At 42.6% G+C, this 21465-nt stretch overlaps 1 protein-coding gene across 13 annotated transcripts in view; it reads right to left on the reverse strand.

The window, feature by feature from the left end:
* Positions 1 to 18605, reverse strand: part of TNRC6B (trinucleotide repeat containing adaptor 6B) — a 110464-nt gene extending 91859 nt beyond the window's left edge. For 4 of the 13 annotated variants that reach the window (XM_060279807.1, XM_060279803.1, XM_060279804.1 and 1 more), the window contains exons 1-2: positions 7733 to 10144; positions 4145 to 4227 (exon numbers count right to left, since the gene is read on the reverse strand). In XM_060279807.1, coding sequence (XP_060135790.1) covers positions 4145 to 4227; positions 7733 to 7850 — 201 coding nt within the window. In that variant the 5' untranslated portion in view covers positions 7851 to 10144. The other 9 variants (XM_035128452.2, XM_035128446.2, XM_035128448.2 and 6 more) reach the window with 8 other exon arrangements.
* Between the last annotated feature and the right edge of the window lie 2860 nt (positions 18606 to 21465).

Genomic DNA, 21465 nt, shown 5'->3' on the forward strand with positions numbered 1-21465 from the left:
GAATTTCCCAAGCTTAATTGGACACAATAGCCAAATGAGTGTAATTTAAACGTTGGGGACAGGAAGGATTCTTTCCTCCAGGCATTACCCATCTTCTTTTAAGAAGGCTTTAATATCTGCCCAAGTGGTCGATGCTTTCAAAACTTTAAATGTGTTACTGAGGTTTGCCTTTCATTTAGTATTTAAAGTCCATTGTGGACTTTCCATCTTCCATGCTATACAACTATATTACGCATGCTCAGTGGCAACAGTCACTATGGGTGGAGCAGTGGGTGTCAGGAAATTTGATTCACACTGATACGGCCAAGGTACTGTGTCACCCCAGGAGAGATTAAAATGTTGCTGTCATTCCCTCCCCTCATAGATTAGAAAGATGTTCAAGTAGGAATAGTGAGGGTTTAACAAACCTTGATTTGGGGACACAGGCAGAGACTGAAAGCAGATGGGAAAGCAGAGGCTGGGCAACATGTTGTGTGAGGGGAAGCTAGTGTGGAGGAAGAAAAATATGGATGTGGAAATGGTCTCTTGTGAAAGGGTGAATTTTTGAAACTCTTTTTGCAAATAATTCGCAGATCTTCCACAACTTATGATGTGGCTGAAGGCCACATCCTGCCCTGGCATCCACTGTCTAGTTCTCACTGAGATGGCAAACCTATGTCTGGTGTTCATCACTTCAGACTGCAAATAAAGACTCAAATAACTGAATGCTTCTCCAAACAAACAAAATTTCCTTTAATACTAGCATATTAAAGAAGAGGCAAAGCTAGAAACCTTAGCACTAACATTATATAGAGCTACAGGAGTAGCTGCATAATTAAGGCATTTCACATTTTCTAGTACTGTAAACTACCAAATATTTTCCTTATGAAAACTGAGATTGGTCACATCACTATTTTTTTTAATCATGGAGCATCTCTTTGGTGATGAGTACGTCCTACCCAAATTCCAGAGATTAGATGAAAAATGGCTGAAATACACCAGCTAAAAAAACTGGAACATTACCCATCACCTGGGCGTGACTACCAGTTTGTTTTTGTTGGTTAAGAAACAACGTTTCAATTTAACTGTTAGGAAACACAGATGACTCTTGGTCCCTTCCAATTCTACGATTCCAAATCTCCTTCCCACAACGTTTCTCCCTCCACGGTTAGTGTTCCATGTGCTGCAATCTTACTAAGCATGAATAGAATTAAGATTGTAAACTCTGGTTTCCAACTAATCATGACTAGTACTAGCTTCAGTGCATCTGGTTATAGACAAGAAATTATACAGCATTACGCTTGCACCAGACCATGTATTTGTTCACAGATTTGTAACTGTGTGCTTAAGTATTTGATAGGGTCTGCTTTCAGAATAGACATGAAGCAGGGATAGGCAAAGAGGTGTTCTGCAGATGTTGTTTGACTTCCAACTCCCATTAGCCCAAGTAAGCATGGTAAGATACGAATTGTACTCAACAACATCTGGAGGGCATCATGTTGGCTACTCCAGTGACTTAAAAGATTTAAAGTATTTTCCTTCTTGGTTGTTTCTGAAGCTATTTACATGTGCCACCTCTAGGGCTGGGTAGTGTGATGTCCAATACAGTACTCCTGTACATGTTATTAGAATTCCAGATTTCAGTTCTCTAGCAAACTGGGCCATATATTTCAGCTTTTTACTGTGTCCAGAAGTACCTTAACAGTGGTGTTGCTAGATACCATATACTCGAGTATAAGCCGACCCGAATATAAGCCGAGGCACCTAATTTTACCCCCCCCCCCCACAAAAAGGGGAAAACTTATTGACTCAAGTATAAGCCAGTTCACCATACCACAAACCAGCAGAGGAGGAAGGAGCAGCCTGAAAGGGCTGCTTTCAGGCTGCTTGTTCCTTCTCCGCCAACAGCGGCAAAGGCAGCGGAGGAGGAAGGAGCAGCCCAAAACAGCTGCTTTCAGGCTGCTCGTCCCTCCGCCACCACCCGCTTGACTCAAGTATAAGCTGAGGTTTTTTTTTAGCATAAAAAATACACTGAAAAAGTTAGCTTATACTTGAGTACCTGTATATACAGTACTTAAAAGTCTAAGGGCACAGGTCCATGACCCATGTGCATAAAATATTATGCTAATTTATATGCTTAGATGCAAATTTAGGGTTACTTTCGAATGCGGAAAAACAATTACTCAACAAATGTTTTGCACTAGTGGGTACACTCTGAATTTTTAGAGGGTTGGGGGACCATTCACAAAATGGTTGAAATGGGGAGCATGTTATAACACAAAATTACAGAAATGACCATCCCTGACAATTTTATTCCATGTCCTGCTGGTTCTGAATATTGAGAACGAACACACACACACACACACACACACACACAGAGAGAGAGAGAGAGAGAGAGAGAGAGAGAGAGAGAGAGAGAGAGAGAGAGAGAGAGAGAGAGAGATGCTGCCTAACAATTACTCAGTACCAGGAAAAATACAAGGTAGCTACACCTCTCTCATTTTACCCATAACTTACTTTCTAGGAAGGTTACAGAATTACTTTTTAAAAAAGGAGGAGATATGATGGCCATCTTCAAATATCTAAAGGGATGTAACATGGAAGATAGAGCAAGCTTGTTGTCTCCTGCTACTGAGGGCACAATACAAACCAATGGCTTCAAGGTACAAGAAAGGAGATTCCTAGATAACACCAGGAAGATCTTTCTGACAGTAAGATCTGTTCAACAGTGGGATGTGGTGGAGTCTCCTTCCTTGGAGGTTTGTAAGCAGAGGCTGGATGGCCATCTTTCTTGGATGCTTTAGTTGACTCTTAGTCACAGAGTTGTAGGTTCAAGCCCCACATTGGGCAAAATATTCTTGCACTGCAGGGGGTTGGACTAAATGACCCTCAGGGTCCCTTCCACCTCTACAATTCTATGATTCTATAATTAAGACATAGGTACATGCTTTTAAAAGCCACACCAGTTACGGGGTACATGAGGGCATACAATTAAAGAATAAACCTAAAGAATTGCTGGAAATAAGGTTTAACAATATTTCTTGGTCTTCAAGCCATGCATGATTCATAATAGGCACTTCCTTTTCTGATCCAAGTAGACTAATAAATTCTACAAATCCCTTACCTTTTAAAATTTCACTGACTATTCATTCTCCATATTTCTCTAACCACTTCAGCCCTATGGCATTGCCAGAGTTCTTAAAACTCAGGAGCCTCTGCTTTAAGTATGAGCCTAACACCTTGCTGGGCTTTAGAGATAAGCTCTTATCATCTCCAGACATCCACTGTTTGGTTGTGCAACATGAGATGGCCAATTTTAAACTCCTGTCTTGCATAACCAATAGGAAAACTGTCATTACTTGCTGCTTTACAAATGTTAGAATCCAATTTATCTAAATTCACTTTAAAAACTTATTATAAAGATGAAAGAAACCTGTCATAGGTCAAAGAATAAATTAAGAGTACAAATGTGGCTATATGACTATTATCACAAGGGGTAATGCAGCATATGAAATACACCATATCAGCTTTTTCTTTTAAAAAGTATTTTATTTTTCTGTGTAAATTGCTTTGAACACCAAAGAGTAAGAAGTCTAAAATTTCAAAATGGGCTACTTCCCTTCACTTACATGGGTATAAATTATTTTGTGTACACCAGTACTGCATTGCTTTATGCTTTTAATGGCAAACCATGGTCTGGGCTAATTCCTCTTCTCCCACCTTGTATTCTTCAATTCACTCACTTACTTCTTTGTCAAAACAGGCAAAGTTTTGAATTCTGCAAGCCATAGTTTATCTATGTTCAACTATGGCTTCCAGTTCTGTTTGCAGTTAAATTGTCTTCCCAGTATAAGATACAATGATTTATGCAAAGATGTGTACTTAGGTTGCCCCCTCCCAAGAGGAGGATACAGTGCACAAACCTGACACCTGGACACAAAAGTGGCAGAAATTATGGCTTCCCTTACATGTGAAAAGAATCATAAAGTGCAACCAAGTTTTAAAAGTCTCTACGCATCAGATAAAGGGCCATGGACAAGTATAGTATTCACTCAACTTTCCTATCCAACAAATAGTATTCATTTACTTCAGGAATGTGCACATCTACACAGACCACTGTAGCCATAGCCCTGCCACAGCCTTTTAGTCAGACTAATGCCAGCACCTGCAGGTCCTTGCATGCTGGCGACCAGAAGACAGTGAGGTTCCAGCAGAGAGAGGGATGGAAGGAAGGAAGGTATCCCTCCTCTGAGGGGGAAAAGAGAGAGGAGGTGTTAAAGGAAATAAGAAAATAAGATAGGCATTGACATGTAATAATAAATAAGAAAACAAACTGGGACTACAATAGAAGGGAGTTAAAAGAGGAAAGCTATTATGGAAGAAGTGAATGTAAAAGAACCAGGAAAGAGGAATGAAAAAAATGTCAGAGGCTGCTAGTCACAAAAAGAATGGAGATACAATTTGGAATAATAATACTATTAATAGTAGTAGTGGTAAGTATCCTGTCCACCTGACTGGGTTGTCCCAGCTACTCTGGGTGGCTTCCAACATACCAGTATATAAAAACACAATAAAACATTCAACATTAAAAAAACTTCCCTATACAGGGCTGCCTTCAGGTGCCTTATAAAGGTTGTATCTCCTTATCTCCTTGACATCTGATGGGAGGGCATCAACATCATCACTTTCTCCTGCTATCTAACCCATCTTTGGAAATTGCTAGTTATTTGCCACATTTCCTCATGGAAAGGAGTTCCACTGCACACCTTTACTCAAGCTAAGGATAACATTTTTCTGGAGGTATTGTGACAGCCTCCCTATTGTAGGCAAAACATGCTGATCCAGAGGCTCTTACAGATTTTCCCTTTCCACAACCACATGCCTCTCAACCCATATTTTATAATTTGTTCTCCCATTCTTCTTTCACAGACAACTTATACCTTTTTCTTCCCTTCCAAAAATGCCCTTTTCACTTGTCTCAGGTGGACTATTAGGGTAGAAAGGCCTAAAGGTAAAAGGTAAAGGTAAAGGGGCCCCTGACCATCAGGTCCAGTCGTGTCCGACTCTGGGGTTGCGGCGCTCATCTCGCTCTATAGGCCGAGGGAGCCAGCGTTTGTCCGCAGACAGCTTCCGGGTCATGTGGCCAGCATGACAAAGCTGCTTCTGGCGAACCAGAGCAGCGCACGGAAACGCCGTTTACCTTCCCGCCTGAGCGGTCCCTATTTACAGTATCTACTTGCACTTGGATGTGCTTTCGAACTGCTAGGTGGGCAGGAGCTGGGACCGAGCAACAGGAGCTCACCCCGTTACAGGGATTCGAACCGCCAACTTTCTGATCCACAAGCTCTAGACTCTGTGGTTTAACCCACAGTTCCTGAAAAAACTAGTACAGTTGTACCTTGGAAGTCAAACGCCTCGCAAGTCGAACATTTTGGCTCCCAAATGCCACAAATCCGAAAGTGATTGTTCCGGTTTGCAAACATTCTTTGGAACCTGAACGTACGTTGCGGCTTGGTTCGTGAACGTTGTGGAAGTCAAATGGACTTCCGGAATGGATTCCGTTCGACTTCCGAGGAACAACTGTAATAGGTGAATAGCTTCTGGGCAATTTGCCTACCATTACCAATATGCAATTGCATGGGGGGGACGGACATATTAGGCAAGTTCAACAGTGTACTCATTTTGTCCAGGGGCAACTGCTAAGCACAATAGGCCTGGCCAGTACATCATACAAACCAAGGACATGCCATAAAATGAGCTTCGGATTTGTCACAGAACCACTCCAACACGTTTGGCAGAGAAATAACATAAGAAATGGTTTCCTCAAGAGCAGGTCACTCTAGCGAGATTCATGGCCAACTGGAGATTTGAACCTGCATCTTCGGAGTCTTATATAATAATAATAATAATAATAATAATAATAATAATAATAATAATAATAATAATAATATATTATTTATACCCCGCCCATCTGGCTGGGTCTCCCCAGCCACTATGGGCGGCTTCCAACAGAAAAATAAAACACAGTAATCTATTAAACATTAAAAGCCTCCCTGAACAGGGCTGCCTTCAGATGTCTTCTGAAAGTCTGGTAGTTGTTTTCTTTTTTGAGATCTGTTGGGAGGGCGTTCCACAGGGCAGGCACCACCACCGAGAAGGCGCTCTGCCTAGTTCCCTGCAACCTGGCTTCTTGCAACGAGAGAACCGCCAGAAGGCCCTCGGTGCTGGACCTCAGTGTCTGGGCAGAATGATGGAGGTGGAGACGCTCCTTCAGGTATACTGGACCGAGGCCATTTAGGGCTTTAAAGGTCAGCACCAACACTTTGAATTGTGCTCGGAAACGTACTGGGAGCCAATGTAGATCTTTCAAGACCGGTGTTATGTGGTCTCGGTGGCCGCTCCCAGTCACCAGTCTAGCTGCCGCATTCTGGATTAATTGTAGTTTCCGAGTCACCTTCAAAGGTAGCCTCACGTAGAGCGCATTGCAGTAGTCCAAGTGGGAGATAACCAGAGCATGCACTACTCTGGCTAGACAGTCTGCAGGCAGGTAGGGTCTCAGCCTGCGTACCAGATGGAGCTGATAGACAGCTGCCCTGGACACAGAATTGACCTGCGCCTCCATGGACAGCTGTGAGTCCAAAATGACTCCCAGGCTGCGCACCTGGTCCTTTAGGGGCACAGTTACCCCATTCAGAACCAGGGAATCCTCCACACCTGCTCGCCTCCTGTCCCCCATGAACAGTACTTCTGTCTTGTCAAGATTCAACCTCAATCTGTTAGCTGCCATCCATCCTCCAACCGCCTCCAGGCACTCCACACAGGACCTTCACTGCCTTCACTGGTTCTGATTTGAAAGATAGTTAGAGCTGGGTATCATCCACATACTGATGAACACCCAGCCCAAACCCCCTGATGATCTCTCCCAGCGGCTGCATGTATATGTTAAAAAGCATGGGGGAGAGGACAAAACCCTGAGGCACCCCACAAGTGAGAGCCCAGGGGTCTGAACACTAATCGCCCACCACCACTTTCTGAACACGGCTCAGGAGGAAGGAGCGGAACCACTGTATAACAGTGCCCCCAGCTCCCAACCCCTCTAGACGGTCCAGAAGGATGTTATGGTCGATGGTGTCAAAAGCCGCTGAGAGATCCAGCAGGACTAGGAAACAGCTCTCACCTTTGTCCCTAGCCCATCAGAGATCATCAACCAGTGCAACCAGGGCCGTTTCAGTCCCATGATGAGGCCTGAATTCTGACTGGAAGGGATCCAAATGGTCCGCTTCTTCCAGGCGTGCCTGGAGTTGTTCAGCAACCACTCGCTCAATCACCTTGCCCAAGAATGGAAGATTTGAGACTGGGCGATAGTTGGCCATATTAGCAGCATCTAAAGATGTTTTTTTAAGAAGCGGTTTAATGACCGCCTCTTTTAGCGGGTCTGGGAATACTCCCTCATAGAGGGAAGCATTTACCACCCCGCGGAGCCCATCGCCCAGCCCTTCCCGGCTCGCTTTTATTAGCCAGGATGGGCAAGGGTCAAGGAGACAGGTGGTTGGTTTCACTCGTCCAAGCAGCCTGTCCACATCCTCGGAGGTAACAGATTGAAATTGATCCCATGAAACATGACTAGACAGGGCTCCAGCACTCTCCCGCCCCGGCCCTGCTCCCACAGTGGAGTCTACCTCCCTCCGAATCTGAGCGACTTTATCTGCAAAAAACTTTGCAAAAGCATTGCAGGAGATATTGGGGTCCCTACCAGGCCCCGATGACGAAGGTGGTTCGGATAGATTGCGGACCACCGGGAACAGTCTCCTGCTGCTGTTTTCTGCAGATGCGATAGAAACGGTGAAGAAGGTCCTCTTCGCCATTGCCATTGCCACTTGGTAGGCTCGAAGTTGAGCTGTAGCCCGGATTCAGAATGAGTATTCCGCCACCGGCGCTCTAGCCGTCTCAACGTATTAATAGCTAAAGGGTTTCATAAAAGTGTTTGTCTTTCTCTCCCATTACAAACACAAGACTAACAGAAACAAAACATTTTTCCACCATGAGCAAAAGAAGCACAAGCCAACTTATCCTTATGAGCCCAGAGGAAACAAAGCCCAAACGTAAAGTGGCCAGTTTGACAACTGATTCCAAGAGGTTAGCTAGCTTGGAATATCTCAAATAAAATAAAATAAGAATTGGACTGGATCACTTCAAACAAGTACTGTATTACTACAACACTTTTACTTTAACAAATGTTGTACAACCAGGGCTTCTTTTCAGCAGGAACTCACCGGAACAAAGTTCTAGCACCTCTCACATGAACACCGTTGCCATTCTAAGAGAACGAGAGAGGTGAGCTCCGGCACCCCTTTTTCTAGAAAAAATAGTACTGTGTACAACTATTCCTCATTCATCTCAATAACCAATTATAAAAATTTACCTTTTACTGGGGCAGAATGTAATTTGCCTAAGACTCTGAAGAAAATTGCTGAGCAATAATTTAGAGTGCACAACTGATACTAAAATCATTCAACATAATTGACTGCTCTGGGTCTCTGTAGCAAGTATTAGCAATTACTCAGGAAAAGCTCCAAAGCATACTGAAATGCAAAAGTCCATGTTCAGATATCCAAACAGTAGGGACAAGGTTGGATGATGAACAGTTTGCATGTGCATACTCTCTAGCTCCTATAGTATCTACATCCCATCATTGGGCTCTCTCAGTACCACAATCCATTCAGTGTTATCCAAATTAAGGTACTAATGTGTTTATCTGATTGTGAGAAAGGCCATAGCTCAGTGATAGCACACACATTGCACAAATTACAGTACTCAAGCACTTCCAGTTATAAGATCAGGTAACAAGGCTGTAAAAGCAAGAATGGATGGTACTGGTCCAAATGGATGAGTGTTCAGACTCCATAAAAAGCAGATTTATATGTTTTGTGCCAATACCAATCTTCCATTATTAATTTTAGCCATGCAACTTGCTTCATACCTGTAACAAGTAGCAGTTATCCTCTGATAAGTGGCTATGTCACATACATAAATGCTGCATATCACCTCACACACTTGAGCAGAAGGATTACTTGTAAATACCACAAACAAATTGCACATGCCTAGGCTGCAAGCAGAGCACTATGCTTGCCAAGCTGGGGAACCAGCACCATGACAGCTGCACTAACAGGTCTCAGTGTTCTGGCCTTTAAACCTCTGAAGAATGTGTGAAGGCTCCACCCCCTCTAGCCTTAATTAAAACTACCATCATACAACACTTAATTTCAAATCACAGGTAACAAGTGGGCTTTCAGAGAAGCATAGGTGAACACTGCAAAATTTACAAGCAGGAGTATAACACTTACTGTTAATTATCAGGGGACAGTGTTTTGTGATTGTGTTGGTAGCCTAATATGAACTGTTCTACAACCTAGAAGATCTAGACTGAAAAGGTTTACAGTATTCAGAATACAGATTTATGCTGCTGCATTTTCAAGATGGGCTACAGTTACCAATGCAAATACAGTAGTAGCTATAATGAATAAGTTTTACACACTTACTTTCCATCAAGTACTTGTTCAACAAAACAGTAATAATTTGTGACATTTGCAACTCTGGCTATAAAGCTAAAACTAGATAAACTAAAGATATTTTATGTTACTCTAAGTGTTATATGCACTTCTTCAGTAGATAAGCTTCTTAAAAGGTTGATTTAAGCCAGTCCACAGAAGTTACTAACCAATAAAATATGTCTAGTTTACACATCCCTATAGTATTTACAGTTCATCAGTGGTCTAGAAGGAACACTCAGCTCTTTCCAGTTTACAAAATCTTCCCTGCCCATTTGCCTAAAGGCAACATTTTCTTGTCACAACCAACCAGGTGAGTGACTATCTACATCCCCATTTGAAATGTGTATATTGACCAGGAATAATTGCTGCATAAAGATAAGGAAAGACTCCAAGATATAAATATTCCCATGGAAACAATATTCTTGTATTAATTGCCACATTTTATGTTATTGTTAATATCAGCACAGGACTAAAATAAGACTTTGCATGTATTTAATCTTGATCAATACAATGAATTATATCTGAAAACACCATGTACACGTTTCAAACCTAAATATTCACAGTAATAGTTAATCGTATCAACATTTACCCTACGGTAGTCTCATTCTGTGAATTCACTGACCTTGGAACCAGCTTCCGACAAAATTTCTCCCTCATCAGTTTGCATGGGAACAGAATCTGTGCAAAACTCTGCTGAAACACGAAATTCTGCCTAAAAATAAATAATGGAAGGATGTTATAATAAAATAGTTGGAATCTGAAATTTTATGATTCATACTGCACATTGTAAATACTGAAGATTCTTAGGCCATTAAAAAAAATCACCCAGATTGCAATCAGGGACATTCAGTGACTGGCACAAATGTCTCAGTAGTAAAGGCACGAGAGGCCCAGACAGGCAAGTGGGGAGAAACACGCACATAAAGAAGTTTGGAGTTGGTAGATGTAGTCTTTGGAAAGGCTAGTAGTTATTCACTCATCTGCTAATCATATGACTATTTCAGATTAAATAGTTTTAAGAAAGAACAGGTAGCCAAGGTTTGGGGGGAAATGGCCTCAAAGGCCAAATTAGGACTCATGCCAGGGCTAATTAGGCCCCCGTGCTGGAGAGTGCCAACTCATGAACTAGAGGATAAGGAACCCATCTCTAATGCCTACTGTGCTGAAGTCTCCAAATGCATGCAACTCTCTCCAGTATTCAATTATGCCACAACTTTTCAGCTGCACAAATGATTACCAGTAGTCTCAATGACTGTATTATTGTAAGCAGTAAAAAATTCTTTTTTATCTTAACATGACATGCTAAAACTGTAAATACAAAGCTTCACATGAAACGGGACAATATAAAACATTTCTCTAATAATAGGCATTCTGCGTGACTTCTCTAGACCATCATCAATGTATCATAATTCCCTGCAAAAGAGAGAATGTATTCCCTCAATTTCATGACTTATGTCCAAAGATAAAACAACTGCCAGTACACCTTTACCTTCTCTACCCACCTCTGCCTTCTACTAGTAGTGCACTTGCATTTTAAACAGAAGTTACCTCGACAGCTTCTCAGGGCTGCTGAAGCCCGAAAGGACCCATCCCAGCTACATTCAGTGCAAAAGTCAAACCACTGCAATAAAAAATAAAAAATATATTATTCAAAGCACATAAGCACAACATACAAAAATTCAACTCAAGAAACAAAGCAACATAAGCAATCCTGGTTGCTTTTTTGCAGTTGGTATTTTTTTACACCTGGTAAAGATGACAGGAAATTCAAAGTCTGTAGTTAGACTTGATCATCAAAAAGAAATATTACATTCCAACACTGTCCTATAAATTTGCATAATAATGGAACTGGCTAAAATGCATTGTGGCTGTTAAGATCAAACATTTCCACATACTAAGTAGTGTACTAAATTATACCCTGCAACATCTAATCACCAAAAGAATCCAAAAGATCGTAACCAGAAAGTCATAGTAGGAACCACTAACATGCAATTCTGCAGGCTGACATGAATGAAAACCATCAATCAAATTGTAAATTTAAATTTTTCTTCCCAAAAAGTTACATTGACATACATTTGATTCCAAAGAGGGCTGGCACTAAATACATATTTGCATAAGGGAACATGTTAACTGGTAGTTAAGGGAAGTGGCAAATTAAAGAAAGTTAACATGTTTTAGGGGGCAGAATATATATCTTCAGAGACCTCACTTCAAACCTCTACACCAAAGAGGCTGCAAATTACTGTTGACAAGCATTTCAGATTTTCCATCAATCAAGCTTTCTGTGTACGTAGTTAAACCCATATTAAAAAGAATGCAGGCATACTACCACAGTGCCGGTTTGGGTGGCTTGATTTCTGATTTTAAATATGAAATGAAAATGCAGATCTATTTCAAGGTGGATGTTCTCACCTGTATATTATGCTCAGACCTAGATTAACAATACTATGTACTAGCAATAGTTTCTTTATGAGATTCACACTAATATCAAGCACATGTGGTATATGTTAACATAGCATATGAATTAAAACATTTTAATTTTTGAAGAACAGCAAATTGTTCAGTTATAATGATTGCAGAAAAGTTTGGAAAACAAATACTCTTGCCTAATACAACGCAACAGCAGCATCTTGTTAGCCACTGGCAGTGGCAAAGCATATACCTTTGCTGCCCAGGGCGGATGCACTCCCGAGGGGGCGCGACGTGGAGGGTGCCCTCCCATGTGCCACAGTTCAGGGTAGGAGAGGGGCAAGGAAGCTGCTGCTCACTCTCCTCATGCTCTCCGCAGCTGGGTCAAACATACCCGGCAACAGAGCTGCTGCGGCCGGGTGTGCCTCGCCATGGCTGAAAAGGGCTGCTCTCTTCCACCAGGTCAGAAGAGCTGCTGCCGCCGGGCACAAGGTGTGCCGCCCACTTGCCTGCCATTTTGTCACCTCCCTGTCATGACACCTGGGGCGGGCCGCACCCACCACACACCCCTTCCCATGCCTCTGGAGCATAAAGATAAGTGAAGGGAACTACAGTAGAGTGGTTGCAGCACTATCCAGTGTTCTCAAGCCTGTACAGGTAGTCACTATCACAGATGAATGCACAATCAATTTTATGGTATATACTTTCCAAGGTGACAACTTGTTTCAGAACAGCAAAATGCCTTTTATCAACTACGGTAACATACATGCAAATAAGTATTTGCATATTTAAAAACAAAATTTGCATTTCCTAAGGAACATACACAGAGGCTGGGAATGACTGCTCTAAAAACAGCAAAATAACTAGAGCTGATTACGAAGAATGGCACACTTTCTCATGGTAGTCACTATTTTTTATACAAAGTAGCAGGGGGTTAAAACTTAAACCAAAGATGGGGAACTTTTTTCAGGCCCAAAGTTATATTTCCATGTTGTAAAGGTATTGGGAGTAGCCTTTCAGCATATAATGAGGCCAGACAAAAACAATCAAACACCATTACTCCCCTTCCACACACACCATCCTTCGGAGTCTCCTCTTCAGCAAATCCACACAGATCAGCTAAGGTGAGTATTTTCATCCCCATATGAAGTATTAGGTATGCTCACCAGAAATGACCAAAATCATGCACTCCCCCCTGAGTAAGTCAAATTATATTTTTTTTAAAGTGGTGGGGAATCCTTTGTCTGCTGGTTGATAGGTAGGACCACCCCATCTGGCTTGTAGTCACCTCTTCACTTTTCCCTTCCCCCCACAGCAATTAGGGGGAATTGGAGTAGAAGCCACAATGTCTGATCAGCGGAGGGGGTGGAAAGTTTTCCAAACCACAGTATCATGATGGGGGTAAAATGCACGTGTCAGCTTCAGCTTCAGGGGTGTTCCCAATAGTGGCACAGTGGGCAATTTACCACCCTGGGTTAAATGGAACTCCCCACCCTCAGAAAAGGGTGAGACATAGCCAAGAGAGAATGCTGGAGGCTAGATAGTAAAGTCTGGCAGGCTGAAGGTTCACCACCATGTTTTAAAAATAAGGGTAGCTAACTGTGGCTTTCCAGATGTTGCTGGACTACAGTTTGCATTATTCCAACCACTGGCCATGCTGTCTGAGAATGCTGATAACCAGAGTCCAGAAACACCAGGAAGGCTCCAGGCTAACCACCCTAGTTTTATCCCCAAGAAACCACATAAGCCCCGGAACTTGAAGTGTCCCTGAAAAACAAATAATGGTGACCAATTTAAAGTTTTTCACATCAAGTCCTGTAGTACTCAATGATAAGCAGCATCAGAATATATATAAAGAACAATTAGCTTAAAAAAGATTCACAGAAGCAGTGGAAGTACAAAGTTCAACATTCTCTCTGTACTGTACTGCATCCAGATGGGAAGGGCAATAACTCAAGGACTGAACCTGGGAGCTTCGGCTTGTGTGTTCTAATCCCAGCAACTCCATGTAGGGCTGGGATGAGCTAGACCAGGGGGTTCCCAAACTAAGGCCCAGGGGCCAGATGCGGCCCAATCACCTTCTAAATCCGGCCCATGGATGGTCCGGGAACCAGCATGTTTTTACATGAGTAGAATGTGTCCTTTTATTTAAAATGCATCTTTAGGTTATTTGTGGGGCATAGGAATTTGTTCATTTTCCAAAAAAAAATAGTCCGCCCCCCCTCAAAGTCTGAGGGACAGTGGACCGGCCCCCTGCTGAAAAAGTTTGCTGACCCCTGAGCAAGACTGACTCAGTATAAGGCAGCACCTTACGTTCTTAAAAGTTTAATCCAAATGATAAAACAAATTGATAAGCTTTGAGTCTGAGATCATACATTACATGTGATAACTTTAATATTACTACTGGATCCCCTGCTGATTAATTTACTACTGATTGATATTTATTGTTTTACATTGGTTGTTTGAAGTTCTTGTTAGCCACCTTAGAAGCCATCTTACAGGAAAAATCAGATAGAAATGTTTTAAAGTAAACAAGCACTTTACAGGGTAACATAAGAAGAACCCAGCTCCCTGTATCAACTGCTTACATGAAAGACAAATAGGAATAGAATAGAAGGTATAGACCAAAATATGTTTGTGTGTAGCCCCATGCATGAGAAACAATGCTTAAGGATGATGTGAGGAGTCCAGCAACATTTGGAGGGCACCACGCTGGCTATCCATGTGCTGAATTATATTGCTTACCAATAACTACAAATGAACCAAGTGATACCTAAAGAAATGGCACCAGTGGTTGTCTTTACCTTAACAAGATTTGGAGTGGTAATACACAGAAATAAAGCAGTCTCTAATCTCTTTTTATGCAGCGGGACAGTTTCTTCTCTCTTGCTATTGTCATTTAATGTACTATATGAGGAAAGAGAAAATGTTTGGATGCAGTATTAAAACTACATCCAAACAAACCTCAGAGTCAGTAGAGCATGGGACTCTTAATCTCAGGGCTGTGGATTTGAGCCCCACATTGGGCAGAAGATTCCTGAATTGCCGGGGGCTGAACTAGATGACCCTTGGGATCCCTTCCAACTCTACAACTCTACAATTCTATGATTCTATCATTATATCCAAACCCAGACAAATTGATCAGTCTGAACTTCGGTTCAGGGAACCAAGTACTATAAAATGGCCACCAGGCACCTACCTTTCTTACAAAGTCATACAGTATGGAGGCCTATGGGCTATGCATTATCCACATGCTAGTTTTATCCTGTATTTATTTATACTGTGTTTATATCCTACCTTTCTCCAAACGGATCAATGTAGCATACAAGATTCACTTCCTCTCCCTTTTATCTTCACAGCAACCTTGTTACTGGCCCAAGGTCACCCAAATGAGCTTTATGGCTGAATGATGTTCTTAACCTTAGTCTCCCAGTCCTAATCCAGAACTTTAACTACTATACCACACCAGCTTTTAGCTGAGGTTATGTGCACTCACCAGAAGTGGATACATGAAGAACACCCAATCTTTTCTCTTTTTTCAGCCTACCACCTGCAATATGAAGCACTTAGGTCAACAAGAAGTCCATCCCGAACTTTTACCATGATTAAGGAATGTTTTTGTACAGATTGTAACCATGATTAACACTAACCAATGTTGATTTCACAAGACCCCTGTCTGAATTGCTATCCTCAGTGCAAATTGGGTCCCCTACATACGAGGCTAACCCTCAAACTAGGGAGGCTAACCCACTTCCATTGTGAATGGATAGGCACAGCATTGTTTTTAGCCAAGGCTCTACTTATGCTAGGCAATGAAAGTGGTTTGTTCACAAAAAAGAATTCTGTGATTAAGAGAAGAGGAGTTTGGATTTGATATCCCGCTTTATCACTACCCGAAGGAGTCTCAAAGCAGCTAACATTCTCCTTTCCCTTCCTCCCCCACAACAAACACTCTGTGAGGTGAGTGGGGCTGAGAGACTTCAAAGAAGTGTGGCTAGCCCAAGGTCACCCAGCAGCTGCATGTGGAGGAGCGGAGACACAAACGCGGTTCCCCAGATTATGAGTCTACCGCTCTTAACCACTACACCACACTGGCTTGATAACATCAACATTGCTATCTGAAAAAAGCAACTTACTAATCAACTCCATATTACTTAGCCACAAAATTCTGGCCTGGCCTTTATGGACATGCAGGAGAAAATTCCAGCTGCCACTCCCTGCCCCATATCAGAATTAGAAAGGTGAGGGAAGACACTGCTCTTGGCTACCCTATAGTGTACACTCCAAGCAATCCAAATAATAAAGTTTGAACTACCGGGTAATAAGATTTTTGGTAGCATTATGGTACATATAAAAGCAAAAAAGAAAAATTATGGAATTTATACTCCACTTTGCAAATAGTCTACAAAGTAGCTGATAATATACCAAAATAATAAATATTACAATTTTAAAATGAGTAACTATGATGTATTTTGTTTCCATATAGTAGAAATGCCATGATGAAAGCATTATTATAAAGTTAAAACTTGGATCGCAGGCACAAATGCTGCAGAAAACTCTCCTTATATTCAAGGGGGGGAACCAAATGTATTATCGCAATTCAGAATAGAAAAATCAAAAGGTTTTACTTCGTAATAAAATCCCTTTTTGTTGTTGTTGTTTAGTCGTTTAGTCGTGTCCGACTCTTCGTGACCCCATGGACCAGAGCATGCCAGGCACCTAATTAAAAATAGGATCCCACCAAGGGTATACAACTGTATGGACTCTGAAGGAAATTGTACAGGCAAACCAATTACACTAGGATAGGCATTTCCTTCACTACAGTACTTCTGAAATATCATATAGCAGCTGAAAGACAAGAGTGCTGCACAGAATCTAACAAAGCTCAATGTAAATAATTAGCATTAGTTTGGAGTAATCGGAGAATAAACTACCCTACCACTCTGTACCCACAACAACATGTTCTTAAGAGTTTAGATAACTTCAGAGAATAAAGGTTATGGCCTGATTTAACCCTGAAATGTGGATTTGAAACAAAGTTCTATCACTGATGTTATTTCACAATAGCAAATAAATGTCAGTTTTTACTCTACTACCTATGGCACTGGAAAGGCAGATGAGGTATGGCAAGAGTAGATACTGGTAATTGCCTCCCAAGTTCCCAGTAGCTCCAATTCAGTTCTGAGCAGTACACAAACAAAACACACAGCAAAATGTTATGCACCAGAAATGGGGTTCTCAGAGGTGCATTATACCAGTTGTTCCTTCATCTCTAGAAAGAGCTGTCCTCACAACACTGTCTTAGTACCACACAAAAAACACTTCTGACTCTGCTACCCCCTCCTCTTGTCATCTACTTACACACTGGTGTTAATCCAGAATATGTAGCTTGATGTTAATATGTATGTTAAACTATTCCCACAGGCCTCTCTCAATTAAAAGGCTCTGACCCTGCCAAGGAGTGGGCAGTCCACGCAACAACGCGAGTCAACAGTTCTAACATTTCTTATCCGCTTCAAATATTATTATGCCAAACGAATTACGCTTGAAGTAGTCATTGCCCCTTGGGTGGAAGACAGCCCCACTCACGGAAGCAAAGGAGAGCAGAAACCAAGAGGCCGCCAGTCGGCTGTGTTTATTTATATCTTTTAGGATCATTTTTCATCCTGCATGGGTAGAGCTGGGGCTTGCTACAACCAGCGCTGCTATAAATAAGCCTTTACAGCAACACTCGGGGTACTTGGCTGTTACCACCCGATCTTGACTGGTTGCACCAGAGAACCTGAGTTTCCATCCCGAGTTATTGGACGGTGTGAGGGGAGAGAAAAGAGAGAGAAGAATCTCACAATTAGCTCGGGTTGGGGTCGGAGAGAAAGAAAAACTCTCAAGCCCCGTTACCCTTTCAGGTCGTCCTTATCCAAGGAGCGAGTTTCAAGTCCCACTCCAAATACTGTACAGTATACTAAACTCCCCTTCTCCTCCTCCCCCGCCGATGCCCTCAGAGAAGGAAGCGCCACTGCGCACGCGCAAGTGAAAGCGATGGAAAACCCTCCCCCCCCCTAAACAGCCCCAAATTCATTTCTCCAACGGAGCTCCTGCAGCTACAGCCGCGAAACTGGAACGAGAGGTATCCCGAGGAACCATCATTACCTCAACACACATGTTATTATTATTATGATGATGATGATAATAATAATAATAATAATAATACTAACAATGACACCCTCGGAGCTGAGAGACAGCTGGAGGGGCGCGGAGGAGCCGTTCGCCCCTCTGAGGGGATTTGCGGCGTCTTCTGAGAGGAGAGCAAAGAAGCCTCGCCGTTCACCTGCTCCAGCAGCCTTGCAGAAGCGCGCAACGGGCCCCCGAGGCCTGCCTCGCCACTCACCTACAGGGAGCCGCAGCCGTCGCCTCTTCGCCCGCAGCGGTGCACACGGAGAGCCCACCTCCTTTCCACGGGCGCTGCTGCGGGAGCCGCTTTTCCCGCCCGTTTTACCCGCCGGGGAAATCCAGCCGCCAGATACCGAGATCAAAACAAATGGCGGGGGGAGGGGGGAGTCAACCGCCACCAAAAAATAAACTTTCCTCGTCGTCGCCGCCGTCTCACTCCCTGGAGGAGCACGAACCCAAACACATCGGGACCCGCCCTCAGTGGCCGTGCATTGGCTAGCACTGCAATAATGTTAACACTGATTGGCGACGTTACCTGGCGACCTGCCCTCTTTTCCATCCCCCCTCCTCATTTCCCATTGGGCGACTCTTCAACCATCTCAAAATGCATTAGTCACAGTGGCTGCATATCAAGCAAAGCTCCGCCTCATAAGTTTTTGATAATAATTGGGCAGCGTGAAAACCACCCGAATCCTTATTGGTGAAACCAGCTACCTATGCTGTTTTAACTTGCACTCCTCTGCTTTCTCCGCCCTAGCTTTTTTTCCAATTGGACAAAACCACAGCTCATCTGGGCAAGTCACGCATTTGTCCCACCCATATTGTTCCTTACTGCAAGGCTATTGGCTATATATTTCGTCATTATAGCCAGCCAATCATGGCCACCGAATTCGCACCGCCGTAAAAACGGAGCCGAAAATAATAATAAATATTTCAAAGCGCGTGCGCTTGGTCTTCGCTCCTGAAGATGTCAATCAATCTTAAACCGGCTAATGGCAGATCTCGAAGCCATCGGTACAGCCGAGTCGCGTACCTCTCTGGCCTCAAGACTGGAAACGTCATTGGTCGCCTAGGTGACCAGTTTGACGGGGATGGGGCTAATTCATAAGAAGGCGACGTGCGATTGGGTAATATGCCACGGTCCCTCAGATTTGCAAGAACAGCCCCGCCTTCTTATGAATTGGGGAGAGAGAGGCAAATACTGTAATAACAAGCCAGGTGTGCGCAGCCGCAGTGCCCCGTGCTGTGCGCAGTTGGAGTACCACGTGAGTCCTTGAGGCTGGTGCTCGCACGTGGCCTTGGGCTGCCTCCACGTGATGGTGACAGCCGGCGTCCATTTGGGTGGCGGTGACGCGCTGCCTTTCCGCGGATCTCTGCGGCGCCTCAGCCCGCTTGGTTCTTTCAGTCCCCGTATCCAATCGTGGAGCTCTCCCTTGGCACGGGGATGACTAGCTACGTGCCAGTCACCCTCTCCATAGGACAGCCTCACATAGTGCAGTACTTAGTCCTGTCAAACTAGAACATAACCTGCAGCGACAACAATTAAGAATGCTGAACAATGATGGGAGAGGAAGTAAAATTCCTCGTGATATTTTAATTTTTAATTATTTATTCAACATTTATAGACCACTCAGTCACCAAACAACTCTAATGTGGTTTTACATAAACCAGCGAAATAAACTATCAATCACACTTCACCTCAGTGTCCAAAACCAGAGTGGTTTATTAACGACATTTTTATTCTGCCTTTCCTCAAGTTAGCTGAAGGCCACGTGTGGTTCTTCCCTCATTTTTTTATCCTGGTAGCAACCTGGGAGGAAGGTTCGGCTAATTGGTTATGACTGTCAATAAATCACTCCAATCTTAGTTTGACACACAAACCACACACACTTGCTTGTATATTATTATTTTATTAACATTCCAAAGTATGTGACACTTAACTAAGAACAAGATGACAGGCATGAGTGCCACCTTAAGGCTGTTGTTTTTTTTCCTGAAGGGGCAGTAAAGCACTGAAAGGAAGCATGCTATTTTCTCTGAGAATAGAATAGTGCCTGTATGTTTTGTTCATATGTCAAGTGCTTCAAATGCAAGAAACTTCCTCTTTAAAAAGCTGGGTGTTGTGGTTGTAGGGGCAACCCCCACCCATGGCCAGTGGTGCCTTACAAGAACAATTTCTCTTCCCAGTGGGGTCACAATTTAATTCCAGTGAGCAGACTTCAGATTTGCAGGATCTACTTCATGTGTGTACTTGTTTTACTAGAACCCCCAAGTTCCGCCAACCAGAGGCTAAACTCATAAATTAGAATTAAAGAATTCCCATTAATATCTTTTTAAATATCAGAAGTGAATGGAGCTTCAAGTGCTGCCACATTAAAATCTATCCATGGTTACCCCAAGCTTTCTTCACTTTAGCAGTGTTATTAGAGGGGTGCATGTCATTTCTTGCTTTTATTATTAAACCACTGGGATTCAGAAATCCTTGCCAATCTTCTGAAAATCACCCAAACTTCTGAAAACTCAACCCAGATCTATATTCTTCCCACCCCTGATCTAAACATCAAAGCTCCAGTGCTTCATGGTACTACCATGGCAAAAAAGACAAGAAAAAGAGGTCCTCTTGATTATTGTATAGCATCTATCCTGCCCTAAAATTGAATGAAGTTCACTTAGAGGGGAGCTATGGGGCTTCAGATTTATTCAAATATATTTCTGGAATAAAGAAATGTTTGAAAGCATGCATAGGGCACTCAGGGGATGCCAGCTGAATTGTCATAACAAACACCTGGAGAAGAATAAACAAAACACAGTGTAATTACTAGATACCTGTAGAGCTGGAGCTTCCTTTTCCCTTTTGAGGTCATATTTAACATTGTTGTTGGCACTCATTAATTAATGTATCATTCATTCGCTCTGCTAAAGGACCTGTTAAATACCTATGACCTTTTCCTTTTCATTGTTGGTGGCAGACAGACATTAGCCAATTTGTATCTAACATGCTGTAAAAAGTCCCTGGGTTTGTGTGTGTGTGTGTGTGTGTGTGTGTGTGTGTGTGTTTATTTATTTATTTATTTATTTATTTCCATGTTTTAAATAAACAATCATGCATTCATTTTAATATTATGTGTCATAGGTATTTTTCCCCTTCACAATTTTGTAATAAATGTTATACCTTATAATTTACGGTATTTGTACTGTGTATTCTACCAACTGTATGCTTAGGAGCATTTCATTGTTCATTCACAATGGTTTCATCTGTATTTTTGTCCCAAGAAAGAAAGAAAGAAAGAAAGAAAGAAAGAAAGAAAGAAAGAAAGAAAGAAAGAAAGAAAGAAAGAAAGAAAGCTCATCACCA

Source organism: Zootoca vivipara, chromosome 10 (assembly GCF_963506605.1).
Source record: "Zootoca vivipara chromosome 10, rZooViv1.1, whole genome shotgun sequence".
Taxonomy (NCBI): domain Eukaryota; kingdom Metazoa; phylum Chordata; class Lepidosauria; order Squamata; family Lacertidae; genus Zootoca; species Zootoca vivipara.